We start from the raw sequence: 24,243 nt of genomic DNA, 5'->3' as shown, positions 1-24,243 counted from the left end.
AAAAGCTCTTCTTCATTACAGGAAAGTTGTAGAGGACTCAACTCCATTGCACACTCATACCATATCTACCTTGTACAAAGCACACACAAAACAAAGAAAATGACCACTAGATACTCTTTTGAGACCTTCCACTTGAAGACATGACACAGAGAATTGTGCAAAGGACTTATCCAGGAAGCACAGGCGCCACTGACTTCCTGAACTGGAGTGCCCAGAAACAAGTTAATGCTATCTTCTCACAGCTTTATTTGTCCAAGGAAGCAACACCAAGTGGAACACTATACCTGAGATCAAGGATGCCTAGTGCATTCCTGGGGAAGGAAGGAATTAGGGAAAAAAAGATAGAGAGGCCTTGGACCCAGTCTCCTGGCCTCTCCAGATCTGAGCTCCCCCTTCCCCAGTGAAGCTTAATCCAGGAAGACTGGAGCTCTCTTAGGAAGAGTACTGACTGTGCCATTCCTGAGATGGGGGCTCTTTTTTGTTTTGTTTTGTTTTCTGTTATTTATTTTTAATGTTTTTATTTTTCCCAATTTATTCATTATATATCCCGATTGAAGCCCCCTCCCTCAACTCTTCCCAGTCCCACCCTCCCCCCATTTCCCCCCCTCCATTCCCTTCCCCTGGTCCACTGAAAGGGGAGGTTCTCCTCTTTTACCATCCATGCATAGCTTATCAAGTCTTATCAAGACTCCTAGATCCTCTTTCTCTGTGGCCTGTCAAGACTGCATCGTCAGGGGCAAGTGATCAAAGAACAGGCAATCTAGTTCATGACAGAGGCAGCCTCTGTTCCCCTTACTTGGGTACCCACATGGAGATTGAGCTGCCAATAGGCTACATTTGAGCAAGGGTCTAGGTCCTCTGCATGAATGGTCCTTGATCGGTGCATCTGTCTCTGCAGGACCCCCTGGGCTCAGACTTTTTGGTTTCCTTATGGGATTCCTGTCCCCTCCAGGTCCTTCTATACTCTCCCCCACTTCTTCCATAAGACTCCCTGTGCTCTGCCCAAAGTTTGGCTATGAGTCTCAGCATCTGCTTTGATCCCCTGTTGGGTGGAGCCTTACAGAGGACCCTCTATAGTAGGCTCTGAGATAGGGGCTCTAATCTACTCATCTCCTGGAACTTCTCAAATTCACCCATAGTCATGCCTGGGCCTCATATCTGGAGGACACATGCAGCCAACCACAGCCCCAGGCTGGTCTGCTGGCCAGGGCATTCCAAGCATCCTTCTCCAGCAGATGTCTCATTCCGTCCCATTTCTACTCAGGGCCCTTCTACGTCGCTACCCCAAACAGAGACTCAAGCTTTGAGTTAGTCCTGGCTAAGCCTAGGGTTAGTTCACTTACTTTAAAGAAGTAATTGTTTCCATTTGTTGGTGTTCACAGTACAAACGCTCATATCTACATCCCACTGAATCACCTGCCTCTCAAATTTGAAACTTCATTTTTACCAGTGCCCTTTTTTTCACAGACATGAGCTTCCATATTTCCATATTTATTTCTAAGAAGGCTGTAAAATATTAATGAGCAGAGAGCTATTATGAGAACAAATTCACACTACTGGTAGTACAAACCAGAGGAACTGGACCAGCCAGCATTTAAAAGAGAGGTAACTAAGTCTCTGAATTTATCTCCTGAGAAAACAAATTTTTCTGCTTCATTATCAACACGACATCTATGCTGTTTCTAAGATGAACGGTCTCTGGATGGCAGGAGGCTGGAGTCTTCAGAAACAACAAGACGTTTCAATTCCTTGTATGTGGCTGGTACTCAGCAAACGTTGCTGCCTGTCAAACCCTGCTAACAAGGCCTTCTATTAGATGTCACATCCTCTGATAAAAGAATCTCACCTGTCTTCCCCTCAGACTCCAAGATGCAGTCTTTGTGTGTGTGTGTGTGTGTGTGTGTGTAAGAAGGAATCAAGGATCACCTTCTAAAAAATTGAACTCTCAATTAAAAAGAAACTCCAACTGTGGTCAAATTAGGGCTCTGCCTGTAACTTTGTCTCTTCCATAAATAGTACGGTGGACAGATGTCTTCTGATTCAAGGACACATTGCGCCTCTTCTTCAGAGGCTGGTTTATATATCCTTGTCAGGACCAATCCATCCAGAGTGAGTGGTAGATGACTGTTGCTTCAATTAATTAGTTACTTTATTTTGCAGTGCTAGTGGTTGAACTTAAGGCTTCACACATGCTAGGCAAAGACTCCACACCCAAGCAATAGCCCAAGTCCCTCCCCTTCTTATGAGATAAGGTTTTGTTAAGTGGCCCAAGAGGCCTTGAATCCATGCTCAGCCTTAGTCTCTGAAGAAACTGGAGTTACAGGCCTGAGTCACCAGGCAGGCTAGATTTAAGTCTTGTATGTTAATGGAGCTTTTCTTCTTTTTACTTATTCTTCTCTCATACAGTACATCCTGACTGTAGTACAGCCTCCCTCTTTCTACTCCTCCCAGCACCCCTACCTTCTCTCTCCCCCAGATCCAGTCCTCCTCTGTTTCCTTTCAGAGGAGAGCAGATCTCCCCGTGACATCAACCAAACACAGCACAACACAATGCAGTAAGACTGGACACAAACCCTCATGTCGAGCCTGGACGAGGCAACCTAGTAGTAGGAAAACTGTCCCAAGAGCAGGCGAAAGAGTCAGGGACACTCCACCTCTCACTGTTAGGTAATGCAGCTCTCTTAATTTCATGAGAGTCACCACTGGGAGACCAACTGAGGGTTCTGGATGCCATCGGGTGGAAGTCAGGATCTTCCTTCAGTGAAAGAATGGTATACAATCCTCATTTTGTATACATTTTGGTTTCTTATGGAGACTATACAGCTACGTTCATTAGTTTATGAAAACAGTCTATGCAACAAAACAAGAAGAATTCCTACTATATCTCTTCGCTGTTTGAAAAGTACACTGCTATAAAGTCCAGTAAAGTGGGTAAAAAGAAAACCCAACAAACTAAACAAACAACAAACATAAATAAACAAAATCCCATTCTTCCACTATGAGATAAACATAGATAAGTTATATAAGTTATCAGCATCCTATTAACTTGGGTACGGCTTCTGCCATTGGGACTTTCTACTAGATTCCACTTCCTACTCCCGAGGGCAGCCATGCTGGATGTTCTGAAGCCCACACTGCCTGATTGTTGGTCATCATAGTAGTTGGCTGAGAAGGTCATATCACATGCGGGCTGGCTGGGCACAGCTGACACCATTTCTGAGCAGTAACACAGGACCTGCTGGAATGCAGCCGCTGAGCATCTGTAGAGTGGTGGGCAGGCTGGCTCATGTTGCCACTCATGTTTGGTTGGTTTGCAAACTGCAGTCCCTATAAGAAATTTTCAAGTTCCTTCTTCCCCTCTGTAGCCCTGTTGAATAAATATAATAGTGAGCTCATAGCCTTCAAGGTTTCCTTTTCTAGTTGTAAGCATTCCTGCAAGTCAGCTTCATAAATGAGAATATATGGCATACAGGCAAATATAAAAATTAAACCTTATGTTTGAGAAGACGGACAGATTATAAAGCCTCTGTCTCCTTCACTGTGCTTTAGAGCAGTTCAATGAGTATCCTGCCCAATCACTCCAAAAACTGTGTTGATAACACTCATTTTTCTTTTATTGAAAACAGATTTTTTTTTCTCATATAATATATCCTGATTACAGTTTTTCCTCCTTCTTCTCCTCCCAGCTCCTCCTCACCTCCCTTCCCATCTGGACCCATTCCTTTTCTGTCTCTCATCATAAAACAAACAGACTTCTATGGAATAATTATAAAATATAATATGATATGATAAACCTAAATTGGAATTGAACAAAACAAACAAACAGAAGGAAAAGAGCCCAAGAAAAGGCACATGGAACAGAGACCAAAATTCACACAACCAGGAATCTCATAAAAGCACTAAACTGGAAACCATAATACATATACAAAGAATCTATAGAAAGAATATATATATATTTAAAACTAAGATAAAAATTAATTTAAAATATAAAAATAAAGAACCCTGCCATGACATTATGAGACAAGGAACTCCAAAGATACCAAACAACAGTGATTTTAAATCCCTTTCCAAAGTTCTTCATTTCTTTTCATGCTAGCTTCAGGAGGAAAGCTGAAAGCACGTTTTAAAAAATGTTTTAATGTTTTCACAACTCTAACATTCAGATCACTGAGCTAAATCTGATTTCTAACTCGTCTAGGCTCTGCTCTGTGCTGTCTGAGAGAATCTGTGCCCTGGCACTGGCAGGAGAGTGCCTTCTCTGCATTTCTCTCCTCTCCAGAAAGATGCTTTCCAGGTGGAGAGAGACTTGCATCTGCTTAGATTTCCATTTCTTTTATACTGTTCTAATATCAGAGTCTAATTGAGAAAGCAGTTCCAGCCCACTTCTCTAAAAACCAATTCTACATGGACAATATGACTCGACACACTTCTCAAGCCAGAGTCTTGAGCTTTCCTGAACGCCAGCCAAACATCTGGGCTCCCCAGTGCTTCAATGCTTATGAAAGTCTAACATCTCCCCACAACTGAAAAATCTCTGACCTCTGCCAATAACTGTCCATCTACCAATCAATACATGTTCAACAAATTCCAGCCTCCCAGGCAATCCTTGAGTGCCTTAGACTGTAAACACTGTTCCTTGACCTCAAACCTTCTGCTAGATCACTATTTCTCCTCTGCTCCATCTGGCCAACTCTTATTCATACTCTGCATTTTGTTAAAAAATTTCACTTCTCCAAGACATTCCTCATTTGGGAGAACCTTCTTTTCTCAAGATTATGCTAGGATCTTTCACAATATTTCCATACAGTTTTTGCCTCTGAATAAGTTATCACAACTGTAATTTGTAATGATTTTTGTAGTATTTTGAGATGTAGTAAATGCTTTTTCTACGATATCATAAGCTCTATAAGAGCAGCAACTAGTCTGTCTGTTACTTTAGCAAAGTATTACCAAGATGCTATGCCTCCCATAGATTAGACATTTCATAAATATTTGTGAAAGGGAAAGAGATAAGTTGCTAAAATCATTGTTATTGGATTGGATGATCTTCCAGCTATACATACATATTTGAATCTAGGAGTAATTTATAATTGTTTTTTTTTCATTTTCAAGACATCAAAACAGTAGCTACATGATATCCCAGGCTGAGCAGGCTGAAAGGGTATTCAATGTTTAGGAAAGCTATATAGTACATCTAGACTCCTGAGTTTTGGCACCAGCCACATAAGTACAAATCCACATTCTGCCATGAGAAGTCAGGATATCATGAGGAATTTCCACTCTACTGATTCATATGAAATGAAGCTATAAACTCCTGCACAGTGCCTTCTCTATGTGACTATAAATCTTCAAGAAAGAACTAGATGCTCAGAAAACTATATTATTTTCTGTTCAAAGATGAAAACTGCTACACTAATGATAGTTTCATTCTCATTGGGCTTAATAGCAAAATCTGAGCTCATAAGAATGACTTGAGAACATCACTTGTGATCTCTGAACTGATCCTGAGAAGGAATAAATTAACCCATCTTCATTTGTTAGTTACTCTTTTTCAAAAACAATGGCTCCTTCTCCAAACGGCGTCTCCATAATAACACGGTGAGACTTGAAACTCTTGGCTCCACTGCAGTTACGTCAGGCCAGGCTCTACCATGAGCAACAGACTAAGGCACAGTCCTGACCCCGTTCTGGTGCAGTGATGCAGCCTCACTGATCACAGTACAGCAGTACCCCTAGAGACAACGGTCTTGGCAGCTATGACATGTCAGTAATGCCCAAACTCTGTGGCTTAGCTCTCTGCCACATTTTATCCTCAAGGGAAATCAAGGCAGGAACTGCAGGCAGGACCTAGAGCAGAGGCTATGAAGGAATAACGTTCTGTGGCTTCCTTTCCGTGGCTTGCTCAGGACTGCCTTCCCATGAATGTACTGCCCACAATGGACTGGGCCTTCCCATACTGATTATTAACCAAGAAGTTCACATGCAAAATTAGCTCATGTAAAAACTTCTAGTACAAATGCAAACAATACTTGTCATTCTGCTTGAATGTCATATTAGACATACAGTACTTAAAAGAAAAAAAGTAATTTTTTAATATATAAAATACACATTTTTAAATATGTCACTTTGGCATAATTAACTTCACATATAATTAAGAGGTCAAATAAAAGAGTAAAACTGTGTAAGAAGTACCCTTTAAACTGAGCCTCTGAGTGGCACTAACATGGCAGTACTGAGGGAAGACAGAACGGTGGTCACCACCCAGCCTCGGGTTCTGCTGCACCAGACCACTTGTTCCTAAGTCAGCACATCAGGAGCCCTCACTTTCAGTTCCAAAGGACAAGCCTCCCTAGCTGTAAGAAGGAATCTTTAGAATCCTGAAGTCACTAGCTTTCCTTTAATTAGATATCAATGGAGGGGCTCACCAAAATGCATCTCTAGTTTTTTATTTGTAAGTATAATTTTGTGAGGGTAAAGCCACATGGAGTTTGAAAATACTGCTGGAACATATTAGGAAGTATGCCATCTGGGTTTGAAAGAATTGGGGAAAAATTCAATGGGCTGTTCCCCATGACGGTGGATATGTCCTTGCAGGAGAATGACCATGCTATTGAGGAAAGGAAACCCTTACACACCAGTTTATAGTCAGAATGCTCATGCCCTTTTCTGTGGAAAACAAGCCCTGCTAAACTGCAAATGCATACTTTCTTTTAACATGGTCATTATAATTCTACTCAGAGCAGAGAAACCATTTGGAATTTAGTCCTTTGCAGTTGCAGAGGGCGATCAACTAGAAGGAAAGCATATCAGTGTCCTTGCTGCCTTGGCTACTGTAGGTGGAAGACGCTGGGTGTAAAGGTGACATGAAATGAAGGAAGGTGCTGCGTAAACCTACCTGCCTGGTAAGATGTCTGAGTGCACGGGCATGGGCACAGGTGCAGGCAAGGCACTTCCCACAGCAACTGCCATGTCACAGGGGCCAACTATGTACGCTTCACATGGAAAAAAACAAAGCAGAAAAGCAGACTCATTGCTTTGATTTACTTTCCTTGTCTATTTTTTTCAGTGAAAAAGGAGAAGTGAAAGAGCTGACAGGGAAGATAGAGAAGGAAAAAAAAGCACCGTGCCAACTGCGAAGTCCTTCCTGCACAGAGTTCCGCAGACTAAGCCTGGGGGACACCCAGGATACACTAGGGAGCCTGCATGGGATGGCCCACGGAGCTCTTCCTCACTCCTCACAAATGCTGACCAGGAAAAACTCAGAGATAGACTGTGAATGGCGGACAGGGAGGAATAAGTACCAAAGGCTTTACAAACCCCATCACCCTTGCAAAGCCCTGCACATGGGGCTTGGGAAAATGCCAACTTCTGGTGCCTTCCCATCTCTGCCCTTTCCCCTAAGTCCTGCTCAGGTTATTTCCATAAAGGAGGTGAGAAAATCAGAAAAACACCAATGTGGCATGTACATGAAGCAAGGCCAGGATTGGGCCGAATCATAATTCCAGTGAGGTCCTCTCACAGCAGGTGACACTCACTCACCGTAGAGTATTGCTCAGACACACAAAGAAGAGAATCTTGTCATCTGCTGAAAACAGATGGTCTGTGTGACACTGCACCACACAGGCATTCATACTACCACTGGCAAGTACAGGTAAGGTGTAAGATCTCATTCCTATGCTGAATCTAAAGCACTAACTCTAGATACTGACAGTAGAATGGTGCTTATAGAAGTGCGAGGCACAAGGGACGGCAGAGGTAATGGGTACAAAATGACAGTTATATAGACAGTCTACTGTTGAACAGGGTAATTGACTATATTAGAACAACTTCTTGCACACTTCAAAATGGTTGTATTCCCAACACAAAACCATGATCAAAGCGATGGACATGCTAATTGCTTTGCTTTTATGTTACACATTGTTGAGGTGTTTCCATATTTTATTTATTTTTGTGCACGTGTGTATGTACATGTATACCACAGAGTGTATGTGGAGGTCAAAGGACAACTTGAAGGACGTGGGTGCAGGGATGTAATTCAGGGTTGCCAGTGGATATCTTTACCTGCTGAAGCACCTCACTCTCTGTGATCATTACATACTGTGTACATCCATCGAAATTATCACTGTGCCACATAAATGTGTACTATTATTACATACTGCTTCAAGTCAATTTTTAAATAAGAAATAGTTATAATCAGGAAGCTAAAACAAATGGCAACAAAGGAGCGGGAGAGAGCTGCAACCCAATTCTGCTCTCAGCCACACTGATGCAGAGGGCACATGAGGCCTGGCAAGAGCTCTGTAGGAACACAGAACTTGTCTCCAAGATCTATTCCAATCCCCAAAGATATTTTGGAGAACAGTCAGAACTCTAATTTGGTGCACCGAAAATTTTATTCAAAGGCAGCTATGAAAATGCTGAATTATTGTTTTATCAAAAGCTATTTTGCATCTTCATAAAGGAATGAGGGCCAACAACATGGCCTCTCTCACTCCTGAAGGCAAGAACCAGAAGTGACAGCAAAGCTGAGGCAAAGCAGAGCCACCATCTGAAGAAGACAAGGAAGGTCTGGCATGCCTGCCATGTTTAAAAGGACTTGGCATCAGGGACGCAAGTCCTCCATTACCCAATAAAGTAATTCTGAATCTTTTCCAGAGCCCTAATCACCAGAGAGCCCCAGCCTGTCCATTAGTCCCTTCACCCAGGAAGCCCTTCCCCTGGACTGCTGTATGTACTAAGGGTTGCCAGATTCTCCTGTGGTGAAGTAGTGAGGTGATGGCAGGTAGTTGAGGCTTCAGCAAACTAAGTTCAGATTGCTCCTAATGAAGGGAATTATGAACAAGTGATAGCAGAAAGACACAATGACCTTTAAAAGACCCAAAGATCCACTTGCCTATCATAATTGATTACATTTACTAAAGCCATTATTATATTTATTATATATTTATATTTATTATTATACATTTATTAGAGCCATGTGATTATATTGGACATTCATTTTTTTCATCCTATATTTAGAGTAAAATTAAACACAAATCCTTAGGAAATTATAACCCGACATTTTTGAAGATAAAATTTTTAGAATTTGGGGAGAGAGGTCATTGGGAAAACATTTTCTAAGCAAGCACCTGCGTTTGGACTCCAGAACCCATGTAAAACCAGACGCTAATCCCAGCACTCCTGTAGAAAGGTGGGAGGTGCAGACAGGAGACCCTCAGAAGCTCTCGGGCAGCTAGCCTCGCCTGTGCAGCACTGAACAGGAGCCCTTGCTATAAACATGGGAGAAACAGAAGACTGACACCCAAGATGGTCCTCTGTCATCCACACACATGCTGAGGCATAGGAACCCTACACGCATGCTCACACACACACATACACACACACACGCACACACACACACCTCCAGAAGAGTCCTAATGCTACATATTAAAAGAGAAGATATTTGAGTAGAAACCTAATTTGTTGAAGGAGAGTAATAATTCCCCACACTAGATTTATGAAAAGCAGTATGTGTTAGAAGAACAGTGGTGCAAGAAAATTTAAATGGCACACGAAGCTAATGATGCAGGAAATAGACAATATTTTCAATATAGCAACAAATCAAATAAATACCTAGGAATACTTGCAAAGTAAACAAATGGCATAAGAAAAAATTTTCATTTTTATTTGATAACTTTAAAGAAATGCAAATACACCACATATACATATAGTTTATTCTAATTTTATAAAGATAAGCTTGTATAAAGTTAACTTTGAAGTCAAAATCTATTTCACTCACATTAAACAAACCCCCAAACCAGTACCCAAGAGATGAGCCTCAGGTAGCAAGGAATTCCCTCATCACTTATTTGGTTTGAGTGGATATTTGGTTTAACAAGAAAAGGAAATATGCCTCTGTAGCTAATTAAAAAGCCTGAACGAAAGGCTTCTGGTGTCAGAATTGGAAGTTTTGCTCCTGTAAAGCCAATCTTGAATCTGACTGGAGGTGTTCCAGCGTTGAACACTGGTGCTGGCTGGCATGAAGGTACACCAGTGCAAAGCACGTAAACTGACTCTTCAGAAGCAACCCTGGAGTGGCCCAGCAATGCCACATGGACAATGGCCACCAGGAGCACCTCGGAACCATAAAGGATTCCATTTTGAATTCGTTTTAGCCACTGCATGTTTTGCTCTTGCTGAAATTTCCATGACCCTCACTCACGTTCAGTTACACAACCACACGAGGGATCATGACCCGCAGTTCAATATGTTGGAACCTAAAACTACGATTGAATTACTCTTCATTAATTTAGGGTTTGTCTATGCTTCCATGATAAGGACTATACATTTGCTAAAGATTGTGAACATTTTTTATTACTAAACTGTGGTATTATCAGCACTGCCTTTTTTTCACCTTTGCAAGTAAAATACTTTCTATATCAAACTAAATGAGACCGACGGGCAAAGCTCCCATTCATCTGTTTTCTACTATTCATTTATTTGCAATGGCAGTTCTCATAAACCTCAGTCTGCTCAATCTCACTACCAACCACAGCTCAGCTGCTCCATGTCAGCCTCTCGCATTTTAATACTAACACTTTCCTTTTTGGTTACCAGGCCCAATATTTGCCAGGTATTCAGTTTAGCCACACAAGGTTAGAGGGTTCCGTCTTACTGCTTCCTTTTTTTCTTTTTGAAATAAATTCCTGCTTCCTGTAACTGAAGAGTGGCACTGACCTCAAACTTCAGCTTCAGGGACCTCCAAACTGTACCTTCTTCCTCTGACTTTGAAAGACACAGTTCTGAAGTCAGGCTACATCCCGCCCTGATGTTCTTCATAAAATTAAGGTAATAAAAACTGTCTTAGGACACTGATTTTAACATTATTAGATTTGTCAGTAGGGTTGGTTGGTCATTTACATTAGGAATTATTTTATATCTGTACCTTCACCGACATTAAGCTATATCCTTTGAAGCAATATTTAAAATATCTGACAAAACATTAACCCAAATAATATTTTAATATAAGCTATTAAAAAGCCAGATGTTCAGAGTATCATTAATAGTGTCAAGGGTTGGCAGGTCTCCTACAGGATGGGTCTCAGGTTGGGCCAGTCATTGGCTGGCCATTCCCTCAATCTCGGTTCCATCTTTTGTCTCTGAACATCTTGGAGGCAGGGTAAATTTGGGGTCAAAGGCTTTGTGGGTTGGTGCCCCCTCCCTCTACTGGAAGTCCTGCCTGGCTATAGGAGATGGCCTCTTCAGTCCCCACCCCCCAAGCCCCTAACCCCACCCCCTGCAGCTAGGTGTCTCATCTAGAGTCACCTGAATACCATACTGGGAGCCTACCCAGTAGCAGATCATCAGCTTGTCTCAGTGATGCCCTCTCACCTCAGTGTCCCTTCTTTCTCCCAGCCCTCTCACTGCCTACCCTCCTTCACCTCCCCATGTCCTCTCTTCATCCACTTTCGATGTCTATTCTCTTTTTCCTTCTGAGAAGGACTCAAGAATCCTCCTTTGGGCCCTCTTTGTTACTTAGCTTCTTTAGGTCTGCAGAGACATGAACTCCTCAAGAACAACAGAGTCAACTAACCTAGGCCCATAGGGGCTCACATTGACTGCAGCACCAACCAAAGAGCAGGCATGGACTGAACCTAGGCCATGACACATATGCAACTGATGGGCAGCTTGGTCCTCATGTGGGTCCCCTAGCAACAAGAGGAGCAGGGGTCATATCTGACATGGACTCTGTTGCCTGCTTTGGATCACTTTTCCCTATCTGGGCTGCCTTGTCTGGCCTCAGTGGAAGAGGATGTGCTTAGTCCTGATGTGACTTGATGTGCAGGGGTGGGTTTGTAGGGAAGGCTCCTTTTTGATGAGAAGGGGAGGGAGGAAAGGGGGGAAAGGGTAGGAGGGTGGGGTGGAGTGGAGAAGAGAGGGGCTGGGATCAGGATATAAAATTAATAAATAAATTTATTTAATTTAAAAAATTGCCAGACATGGGGGTGCATGCCTGTAATCCAACACTCAGGGAGGCCAAGGCAGGCAGACCTCTGAGTTGAGGCCAGCTTGGTCTACAAAGTGAGTCCAGGATAGCCAAGGCTACACAGAGAAACCCTGTCTCAAAAAAAAGTTTTTTAAAAGTCAGATGAGATTTATGTATAGACAAAATGTAGAGCATTTTGTTGGAGTTTCATCTAAGGGTATGGGGACTCCTCTTACTGTGTTTCAAAGCATTGATTGCTACTGCACACTGAACAGTTTACCCACCTCTCCTCAAAATCATTCTTCTCCTCTATGAAAGCAATTTCAATAAAACTTTATTTTAAAAAGAAAAAAAACCAAAAAGGTTTAACATTTATAAACACTAAATGCTTTCCCTTAGATACTAAAAATTGCAACATACTCATTTCTCAGATTTTCTCAAAATACTGACTTTCTGATTCTAGCTAAATATAATTTTAGTAACTCATCAAGACAGAATACATAAAATTGGCATATTTTTGATGGGCACACAAACTGAGAAAGCATCTTTCCCAACTGTGGTATAGAAAATGGAATGAATCTGGTGTGAGAATATGGCCCAAAATGTGAGCAAGAATTAGTAGGAAGAAAGGGTCTGTCTGTCTGCCTGTCTTTCTTTCTCTCCTATTTTCAAAGCAGAATATTTGAAATAATATCCGAGGAGGCACTGTTCAGTCTGTTGGTGTTTTTCAGAGGTGATTAAAGACAATGAGAAGACTGCTCAGGACGTGGACAGCGGTGGTGTGTTCACTTTAACCAGCCCTTTTGCTGAACTATTGCTTAGCATCTCTACATAGCATCAGAATGTAGGCACATGTGTTGTTGGGACCTCATGCTGGGCTGGGGGCGGAGACGTGGGGAGTGTGTTGGAGAACATGGCTGATGCCAGGAACAAGCGAAAAATAGGACAATTTTCAAGAATCTGCCCAATTTTACAATGAATTGTATGTACAATGATAGTCTGGATACTAGAAAGAATTGCTCTCACTATCTTATCTTCTGTGCATGTCCTTCTAGGCTGGTGACCGGTAAAAAAAGCATCATGTCCTCTGTCCTCCTCATGCCCAGGTGTCCTGAAGATGAGAAGCTGAGGGGCAAGGAAAGCCCCCCAGACAGACCTGGGAAGGCATTATGTTACAAAGAGAACCCGCCCCTGGGCACCTTAATCAATTCCGTTCCAGGTTTGGATTCCCTTTCTTCTCTTCCCTACTGGGAGGTGTGCTCAGCTCCTTTTAGTTGAAGAAAGAGGTACGTTAAAGACTACAGGCTCGTCTCTTCTCCTTTAGTCAGAGTGTCTCTGAAACATACCTGTAAGCATAACGTATCTCTGAACCACAGGGCATGGCCACAGCTAAGAACAAGGCCCCATGAACAGCGGACGGCTGTGCCTGGCCATCCCCTGAGGACTTGCTGCTTGTTCTGCCTACCCTCCACTTTTCACCTATTAATTTCTTAGCTTTGCTTTAATTTTTTAAACTATTTCTTTAATAGCCAACATTGAAATGCTGGTTCCTTAGAGTGAAGGCCTTCTTTAGAAACATAAAAACAACATGAGACTCTTAAATGTAAGAAGACATGCAACAGCGCATCAGTGACCAAGTTAGAAATTAACACAGATGATCTGTTGGAGAGCTGTGGCAGGAATGGGGGGGGGGGTATGACACATGCACACGTGTACGCCTCTAGTATTAGATGGAAATCATCCCAAAAGTTAAAATTTACAAGTTCACAGAAGTGTTGGGAAGCATGGGGAAAGATTCTGAAAACTGAGGAGTATACACCTCGCTGTGCTGCGCACTAACAGCACACCACTGGAGAAGTCACGTACGTGCCTGGGCCTTCGCTTCTAATCTGCAAACTGGTGAGAATGGCTACAACACTGCAGAGACTATGGTGCTATGGTGTCCCCACTGTACGGCGAAATCACAGACAAAAATGTTATTTCAGCATCGTCTCCGAAACAGCTTAGAAAGCTTCAAAAAGGTTTTGGTTTTTTAAAAAGAGGATGGGGGGGGGGCACAAAGATGAATTTCGAGTTCTGTTTTTGCTTTGAAAATATCTTAGCTCGATGGGCAGCTACTTTATAACTTCATAAATTAACTTTCACCATAATATGTTAGGTGCCTTCCAAAATAATTCTATTATTATGTGTTGCTCTAAAAGTTAGGAAAGATAAAATATCAAAACAACTTTTCAACATTAAGATAAATGTGCATTAGAACTATATAGAAACTCTGAAAACATTTCCTCATAGTATTGTACACTATTCTTGGTTATGAACTTGATACAGCTGGAGTTAACTAGAACTCCAATGGCACCTGTGAGGGATCTTTTAATTAAATGCTTTGAAGTGGGAAGACAAACTTCTAAGCCAAGTCTTGGATGTGTGAAGATGCACCTTTAATCCAGGTCTTTAATCTGAGCCACACCTTCTGCAGGCAGCCCTGCAGAAAGAGGAAGGAAGCTGGCTCTCTTTTCACCTGCTTGCTCTTGCCCTTGCTAGCAAATCCATTCCTTCACTAGCATTAGAGCCTACTTCTTTGGGATTCTGGAATATACCAAAGACCAGCTAAGACATCCATTCTCACAGACTGATGATCATCCACCGGATTCTTGGACCTTCCATGAATAGGGAGCCATTGTTGGACTAGCTAGACCTGTAGGCCATCAATCCCCTTTATTCCATGTATGAATTCTGCTCCTCCGGAGAACTCTGACTAATAGTTACACAAGCACTTTCACTTTGCTTTTGAATTAAAAAAAAAATCTATTCAGGTCTGTTTAAGACAATAAAAGGTAAAGTTGTCTTGCCTTTTTTTCTCTGCCAATGGTTTCTATCTAGCCTAAGCTTTCTCTAGAACACCAAACGTTTGCCACACAGAAAAAATGAATGAAGTGACTAATTTCTGACCTATTTTTTAACTACACTAAAAAAAAAAAGTACATAAGTTATAGACTTTTTTTTCTGAGCTCTTCTTGTCTCACATAATCAAAGGATAAATTTCAGCAAATGGTCAAAATTATTTTTCTAGCTAGCTATTTTCTACTTCAGGTTTTCATGTAATATCACTCACTTAACATGGTCAGAACTACAGCAATGAGAGTTTAATAAGCTAAGATGCACTGAGTGAAAAACAATTGTTTTAGGTCCCCCGTAGAATTGAATTTTGAGACATTTTCTACCATGAACATGATCTGATAGACATTTATAAAAAGAACAGATTCTCTCTTTGAAGGAGGAGTAAGCGTAGCCCCTGATGACTTACATTTTCCATTAAACCATATGAAACCCTCTCGTTTATGTGGTCTTCTTTATGTGTAAAGTAACGCGTTTTAGAAGCACATATTTCTGGTGACTCCTAAACTTTAGAGCTATGGGAATGTATCTACTTGACGAGCTTGGATCCTGCAGTCCCCCCTGTGGGACAGTGCTCCACCTGCGGCGGAAACTTTCAAGAAGAGAACACGAAGTTCAGCGAAGTTAGACTAGTCCTGATCTAAGCCACAACTTTCCCCTTCCGCCTTCCCAAGTCCACTGCTAGCCCTCTGCTTCCTGTAGCGCCCCTTCCGCAAGCCCCCCGCGGTGCGAGTTCCTTTCCTAAATTTGGAGGGCTTTTTCTTTTGCCAAGAGAATGCTTGGTCGGGCCTGTTGCGGGCACCTCCAAAAGGCGACGACGCAAGGCTCTCAAGCTAACTTGTAACTTCTCCTCAGCTGTTCATTAAGCTACCCAAACCGCTTTGGCGAACGGTGTGATTCCGATCAAAGTAGAGTACAAGTCTGGATTCTGTCACCACTAAACCCGAGCGAGCGAAATGTTTTCTTTGCTCCGTTTCAGCTAGTTTATAGTCCAGTCCCGCCCTGCCTTCCGCCACACACACACACACACACACACACACACACACACACACGGAACCCTCGCCCAGGGCTGGGCAGCCTGAAGCTGGAGGCGTGGTCCGCACGCTGGCCAGGTGGCTGCTGGCACTCACCTGGCTGCTGCCGCGCTCTTCGCCCTTCTGCAGAGCCTGGGGCTCGGCGGGACCCCGAACGGATTCTGCGGGAGGTGGCGAGGGTTCTAGCAACTGCTCCAGGCACGCGGTCCCCGGCAGAGACGAGCTCTTCTGGTGGCACAGGTGTGCCCCAGGGCCTCCACGCCGTGCACCCTCATCTCGGACGCGGTCCCCCCGCGGGGGCGGTTGGGGAGAAGAGGACAGGGAGGATGAGGCGGAAGAAGAAGGGGCCGAGTCCGGGGAGCGCCCGCCAGGAGGCGTCACTCCGGCTGTCCCTGCGGCTGTCGCGGACCCCTTAGCCACGGGCAGCAGATGTTCTCGGAGGCGGCGGCGCAGCGTGGACCCCTGCTCGGCTCTGCCCGTTGCGCCCGAGTCCAGGGGCTCCGGGGAGGAGCAGCACAGGTTGGGCTGCGAGGAGGAGAACACTCGGTCTAGCACCTGCTTCCGCTTTTTGAAGCCGCTCCACCTGCTGCCGGTATTCGCCGCGGCAGCCAGCGCGTCCTGCGTGGCCCTCGGGGGCGGTGGGGACGGGGTCGGGGTGGCCGCAGTGCGGCGCTCCGGGGCCCCGGGGCGCCCGGCCCCGCCACCTCTGCCCTTGCCCACCCCCAGCTGCAGGTTTCTCCAGAGCCGGGCCTGGAAGGAGGGGGACGAGGCCGACTCGGGCTCGCCAGGCGCGGCGGCGCGGGGCTCCATGCTCCGGCCCCGGCACGTCCTCTCCGCCCCGGCCGCCTGTCCTCCGCCCTGCCGGGCTGCGCCTCCTCGGGGAGCGTGGAGGCGGCGGCGGCCCGAGCAGCAGCACAAGCCGGGAGCGCCCAGCGGCTTCAGGCCAGCTCGGGGCGACGCCGCTGCGGCCGAGGCCCTCCCGCCGCCGGGCGCCGCCGCCCTCGCCCGCCGCACCTGCCGGGCTGCGCCGGCTCCTTCGCGCAGCGGCCGCGGCGCCTGCAAAGTTTCTAGCGCGAAACTCCTCCGCTCCAGTCCACAGGGTGGCCCCAGGCCGCGCCCCGCTCCCTCTCCGCGCCGGCTCCGGGCTGGGAAGGCTACCGACCCCGGAGTCGGCTTCCAGCCGCGCTGGGACCACACCCGCGCCCTCAGGCCAGCACCTGTCAGTGCCGGAGACCGCCGCCTCCCAACCCAGCGCGCGCGCCGCTCACACGACAGGGCGCGTCCTGCCGTAGACGTCGAGGACCAGCAGCCCCGGCTAAGCCACCCAGGACCATCCTCCCGCTCCAAGGTGGGAGGGCGGGCAAGAGCCGGGTGGAGCTGCGGAGGGCCGGGAGCCGGCTTGACCTGGGTGAGGACCTACAAACGCACACGCAGCTTGCTTCAGGGCGAACTCTGCTCCAGTGGATCAGACCAAGTGCATCTATGCGCCCCTGGTGGGTCCCTTAGGGAGTCAGCCTACACGCCTCCTGCCCTAAACCTCTCCAAATGCCCAGACCAAACAAGACTGCCTCCAGCCTTGGGCATTGAGGGCTCAAGAGGACAGTTTGATCTCTTCAGTTTTGACTTCCTCACCACCCACCCTCCACGCTCGTTGTTTGCGTGTGCGGGGACTTTCCTTATAATCAGGTTATAACAATTCCCAGAACCTGACAATAAAGCTAACCCTTGAAGTCGCAGGGCGATCCCCTTGGAGAGAGATGGGGGAGATGCCCACTGCCTGGGACCCTATTCAGAGCTCAGAAGTTTTTTGTGTTTTTTTATTTGTTTGTTTTACTCAAGCAGATTTTTCTTTAGTTACTTCTTTCAGTTTGTCTAGATTTTGCTTCTCCCCAAATGGATGCATCCAGGGTCTTCGGACCCCACTAGCTCTCTTCTGAAAGGCAGGTAACAACTCACTGTTCCTCCTTCAGAGTACTGTTTGACTACTTAAGGCGGGCATTCTCTCTCCTTTCTCTATATCAATTTGCCCTGGAGGTGTGGTCAGTCTGGTTTTATTCTTCTTGCCCTTCTAACAAACACTTACTGAGCAGCTACAATGTGCCAGGCACCGTGACCAGCACTGGAGAAACAGCTGTGAACAAGTAGGGTCCCGGAGAGCAAAAGAACAAACAGACTTTGAAGCAGTGGCCAGCCCTAGAGAGACAGTAAGAGTACTATGACTCGGTTGCTATAATATAGGGCACCCCGTTAAATTTACGTTTCAACAAACCGCAATAATTTCTAGTATATGTACAGCCCAAGTGTTACAGGGAACAAAGACCAAAAGATTGTAGTTGTTGTTTATCCAAAGTCTTGTTTTACTAGGAACCTTTTATGTTTCCTGAATCTAACAAGCCATATTTACTGAAAAACAAAACAAAACGAACTAAACAAACAAAAAAAACTCTCTGTGAAGACTAAGTTTGAGATGATACTAAAAAGGGAAAAGAGCCATTGAAAATCTGAATGCAGCATTCCAGGCAGAACAGAAAAACCGCAGAGGTGAAAGGCAGGAAGTCCACAGAGACTAGGCTGTTCCAAAAAGGGCGAAGACAGGTGTGGACATGGCTGGTCAATTTGGGAATGCAGTCATATCCAATGAGGAGTTTGAAACTGCTGTAAGTGAAATCAGGAACCATTTGGGTGTAACCAACTCACGATTTACAGACTACATGTACTCCAGAACAGCTATAGATACGGCCCGACTTAAAAGAATTTTTAAAGTTGATTGCATGGATCTTGAGCAGGGGGAAATGGTATGTCCCATGTCAAGAGGTTGGACACGCCTGCTAGAGTATTTTCAGACCTGGGAATAATGTGGCTCACTGTTACATCCTGGCAGTATGTTGAGAATGTGATGTCTTTTTGAAGGACTTAGTCTAGTGCCATGTATATAGTTAACATTGCTGTTCTACATTTATGAACGTTATGCTTTGGGGAAGAGGCCAATGTTCAGTTAAATATTGTAGGTGGCATTTACATAACACTCTTGAGGTTGAAGAGTTGGAAACTGGTTTCCAGGAGTTATCAGTTGAGCAAATATAAAGGAAGGTGCAAGGAAGTTAAGCTGCCAGTGAATACTGATGGGCCACCAGCTGAGGGGATGGTACATGAGTCTCCACATGGGAGAGAAATGAATAGAACCACATTCACATATCTACATATGTGTGCACATAAAAGCTGGTGAGATCCAAATGAAATCAGTGAGTTTTAACAGCTTCAATTTCTTAGTCTTGCCATATCCTATCGCTAGATATGACAGCATTAGGTGTAATTGGATGATGTCCACAAGGGAATTCTACATAGTACTTTTGAAACTTCCACTGAGTCTTTATTTCAAAGTATAAAGTATATTAAAAGTGAAAAATCATAACATTTTTAACACTTTGGAAGTTAAGAGTTTTTACATTTTAGTAGACTCTTGAGAGTTCTCCTTTGTTGCTGTAATTGAACCATCAAGGGCCACTGTTTTCCTGCATCTCTGTTCTCCCCAGCCCCCATTCATCCCCTAATCAATCCAGAGAGCACTGAGATACAAGTGAGGGGAAAGCCAAGATGGCTAAGGCAGAGTCCACATAGCGTAGGAGCCTGACTTCTCGTGCTGCCACAGAAGTGAGGAGGATTTCTCCATGCAGTGAGAAGAGCAGTCCTGTTGGCTGTTACAGAAGCACCCTGCCCCTGTGGAAGCAGAGGCTTTTCCCTGGCTCCTCCTTCCTAGCACTCCCATTTTACTTCTGTTTATTTCACTGAGAATAAGATGCGGCACGGTGCAGAAAGAGAAGGAGGAAGAGAAATACATAATAATAATAACAATAACACTAGTTGCCTCTTACCAGAACTTCATGCACATGTCACAATTGTCATGTTGAAACCCACAGACAACTCTACACAAGCCACTTTATGTTGATGGCCTGCAAATAGTTCAGTTTTTCTGTTTTCTCTTCTATCTAATTTTGGCCTTAGCTGTAGTGGACAAGATTTGGCAGTTGACAGCCACTGAGGGACAGAGTCACTCTCCTTTGGGGATGCTAAGTGTATGGCTACTGGCAGGTTGCCACACCTAGTGGCCAACTGCACACCTGTGTGCATGAGGGCAGCTGCAGTTGGGCTTAGGGAGTTATCGATAGTGGTTTTTTAAGAACATGAAGTAGGATCAAGACATGGTGGGAAGCACTGGGGAGCTGGAGGAGGCAGTGCTGGATGAAAATACGTTGTATTATCTCTAAGGGATACATATTTAAAATTACTCCAAGGATGAATTCTAAAATATATGTTACCAAATAATAGTTATCTACAGATATACATTCTGTCACGTGGTTTGAAAGAATATGTGCAACTTTCTGAAGTATCTGAAGTGGACTTACAATGCAGTCATGGGGGCAGCCTTACCAGGCCACAGAGGAAAACAATGCAGCCAGTCCTGATGCACCCTGATAGGCTGGGGTCAGAGGGAAGGGGAGGAGGACTGCCCCTATCAGTGGACTGGGGGAGGGGCATGGGAGGAGAAGAGGGAGGGGATGAGGGAGGGGATGCAAAGTGGATAAACTGTAATCAAGAAAAAAAAGGCAGCCATCCTACAGCCTGAACAGCATGTAAAGACGACCAGGTGTGGTTTCTGCTTTCAAACATCTCATTATATTTAGGAGATAATACTAAAAAACTTTTTAAACATAATAGGACATGAGAAGTTCGTGCTGAGCATGCTTGCTGAACAAGCATGAGTACCTGAGTGCAGATCCCCAGAACTCACAGGAAAAGCCTGGTGTGGCAGCAGGTCCCTGTAATCCCAGAGCAGGGAAGTACAGACAGGACTGGAAAGCTCATGGGCCAGCCAGGCTTGCCGATCAGTGAGCTCCTGGATCACTAAGAGATTGTGTCTCCAGAGGGTGAAGAGCAATAGAAGAGGCAGGTAAAGTCAATCTCTGGCTTCCATGTGGGCATGCTCAGGTATACACACATACACAGAGAGAGAGAGACATATACACATACACCATAAACAAATCAATAGAGAGGAATGATGTGAAATAACCATTGATGAGACACGGGAGTGAGCAGGAGAGACTCACTCCCGAATACTCAATGAATATGTCTGATATCTTACCTGAGATCTCATCTCAGCTAAGATCTGTTGTAGGTCATAGAGTACACAAAGGGAATGGACCATCCTCAGGGGTAGAAAACAGCAAAATACAAGCTACATGCGAAGTCTTCAATGACTATTTCTTACTGTTTTTACTATTGCACTTTAGCTGTTGATAGGACATTGTTGTTAAATGTTGTTAAATGAGCACGTGCATCGAATCTGGACCTGCAGGAGACTTGGAACGTTAGAGACAAGATTACTCTTTAAGAAAAGAGCCAAGTGTAGACATTAACATATTTTTTTCTAAGAAGAGAGAATATTAACGGTAAGGAGCTTGAGACAAAAAACATACTCATCTTGAGGAAGAAGCTTTAGAAAGAAGATAGCGCAGTAATGTCTCGGGGCTAAACTGTAGGGCTCTCGGGAGCAATGGGGGCTTTAGGTTAGGGTAAAATAGGAGGCATCATAGGGTGTTGGGTAGACTTTCTCTCTAAGCCAATAGCATTTAAGAGGCTGACTGTGGCATCTATGCTAACAGTAGAGTTGAGGCTTAGGGCAAGGGTAGAATTTAGAGGAGAACCATTGCAATGGTGGCTTCAGATGAGGTAGAATGCAAGAAGTGGTAAACACAGTCATGGCCTAGATCAGTGGTTCTCTGCCTGTGGGTCGTGACCCATGGTAAGGCTCCGCAACCCTTTCCTGCGAAAGGGTCATCTATGACCACTGGAAAACACTGGTGTTTACATTACTACTCGTAACAGTATTAAAATTGTAGTTATGAATAAGCAATGAAAATAATTCTATGGTTGGAGCTTATCACAACATGAGGATTGTATTAAAGTGTTGCAGAATTAGGAGGGTTTAAACCACTATTCTAGTTGCATATTTAGAAGCATCTGGTAGGATTTTCCAGTTTAGAGATGGGGCATTCAAGCATAATGCTGAACTTTTTATATCACTTACCATCTATAATTCTTCAAGCAAAAGCATTTTATAAATAAAGAATCTAAGCCTGGTATATCCCAGGACTTATCAGTTTACTCTGAATACTTACCAGATCCAACATGTGAAAAAACAAACAAACAAACAAATAAACTTAGAGAAGCCTCAAAATTTAAACTGACTCATGACCTCGTCCGGGTGAGCAATGAGGCCACCTTGGATAGAATCACACTTCTACTCAGTAAAATCAGAGGCTTAAAAACAGCATTTCTGAGGCTAACTGAATTTAGGGCCTTTAAATGGCCCTTACGCAATCCTCTCCTGGCTGTTGTCCCAGCTCCCGTAACTGGGCCCCTGCTTTTAAGCTCCTATCAGATCCCAGTCTCTATCCCCAGGCCTAGCACCTCCTGAGGCTCCAGTTCACAGAAAAACATGAGCAGCATTTTGACGTTTCAAATGTGAGCCTTAGGCTTCAGTGACTGGGCTATGTCTCCAGCTTTAGCAAGCATTCTGGATGGGCAAAGCCCCGCTAAAACCCACACTTGGCAATCACTTTCTAACCATAAGCAGGAAAAGCTAATCAGACAGGCTGAGTAGCTCTGCCTCTCATGGGGAAATCCTGCCTTATGGAAGGAAGCATTTTGAACTTTCCAAAACTGATAGCTCAGACATCACAATTTGGCACTTTAAGGTTGCTGCTAACTATACAATAACTCAACAAAATGAACTCCTGTCCCAATATAAACCAGTTCCTGCCATTTCCTGCCACTGAAGTTTTCTCATCAGAATTCTCAAGGGTAGTTGAATCTTTAACCTCAGAGAAACTATTAGTATATATTCTATTAAATTCATATTTCTTCTTAATTAACATGATATTTTTAGACAATTTCTGGAGTCCTACACATGACACACTGAAATTTTATATAAACACTGACATTGTACATGGGCAGTACATTGGAATGCCCACACAGTTACAAGTAGGGTGAATCTGAAATTATGTTTGCATAATTTTAAAGAAAAAATCAATTGTCCATTTGCAAGCAGAAAGAAGGGATTAACTGAAAACTAACCCACCTGCACGCTTTCTTAGGCCAGCATCAGCCTGGCTTTGTTGTCGCTGCACAGTGTGAGACTGGGGAGTGGCTCTCTAGAAGTTCTGTTATTATTAAGGAGTGCTTTCACTATTCAGGGTTTTTGTCAATCCAAATGGAACTGAACATAGTCTTTTCATGATCTGTTAAGAGCTGTGTTGAAATTTTTGTTTGTTTGTTTGTTTTTCAAGACAGGGTTTCTCTGTGTAACAGACCTGGCTTCCTGGGCTTGCTTTATAGACCAGACGAGCCTTGAACTCTCAGAGATCTGCCTGCCTCTGCTTCCTGAGCGCTGGGGTCAAAGTGTGTGCCACCACACCTGGCCCTCATGATGTAATTTTGATTGAGATTGCAGTGAATCTGTACATAGCTTTTGGCAGGATGACCATTTTTACACTATCAATCCTACTGATCCACAAGCATGGGAGATTCTTCCATCTTCTCATATCATCTTCAGTTTCTTTCTTTGATGTCTTAAAGTTTTTATCATACAGGGCTTTGGGTTTTTTTTTTATTTTATTTTATTTTTTTTTTGGTTAGAGTTATCCCAAGATATTTTATACTATTTAAGGCTATTGGGAAAGATGGTGTTCCCCCAGTTTCTTTCTCAGTCCATTTATCACTTGTGAGTAGGAATGTACACAAATAATTTTTATAATTAACTTTGTATACTGCTACTTTGCTGAAAGTGTTCATCAGCAGTAGGGTTTCCGGGTGGAATATTGGAGGTCACTTATGTATACTATCATAATATCTGCAAATAAAGATACTTTATTTTTTCCTTTTGAATTTATATCCCCTTGAGCTCTTTCAGTTGTCTTGTTGCCCTAGCTAAGATTCAAGTAATATATATAAGTATGGAGAGAGAGAACGACCTTGTCTTCTTCCTGATTTTAATGGAAATGCCTTGAGTTCCCCTCCCTTTAGTTTTATATGGGCTTGGGCTTGCTGTAAATCACCTTTATAGTGTTGAAGTGTGTCCCTGTATCCATAGTCTCAAGGACTTGATTTACACATGCCAGGCCATCCCTGCATCTCTTGGATGAAGCTTACTTGATCATGGTGGATAATCTTTTTGACATATTCTTGGATTCAGTATTTGTAAGTATTTCATTGAGCATTTTTGTATCAATGTTCATACGGGAACTTGGTCTGCAATTCTCTTTCTTTGTTGGGTAGTTATATGGTTTATTT

General features: G+C 44.0%; 1 protein-coding gene across 5 annotated transcripts in view; it reads right to left on the bottom strand.

Moving 5' to 3' along the window:
- Nucleotides 1-16,704, bottom strand: part of Mctp1 (multiple C2 and transmembrane domain containing 1) — a 564,452-nt gene extending 547,748 nt beyond the window's left edge. For all 5 annotated transcript variants that reach the window (XM_060383587.1, XM_060383590.1, XM_060383588.1 and 2 more), the window contains exon 1: nt 15,991-16,704. In XM_060383587.1, the coding sequence (XP_060239570.1) occupies nt 15,991-16,704 (714 nt within the window). The remainder of the gene's footprint in view (nt 1-15,990) is intronic.
- Nucleotides 16,705-24,243: the final 7,539 nt, after the last annotated feature.

This window comes from Meriones unguiculatus, chromosome 5 (genome assembly GCF_030254825.1).
Source record: "Meriones unguiculatus strain TT.TT164.6M chromosome 5, Bangor_MerUng_6.1, whole genome shotgun sequence".
Taxonomy (NCBI): domain Eukaryota; kingdom Metazoa; phylum Chordata; class Mammalia; order Rodentia; family Muridae; genus Meriones; species Meriones unguiculatus.
Note: the sequence above shows the minus strand (reverse complement) of the source record. Positions and strands in the feature narration are given on the sequence as shown.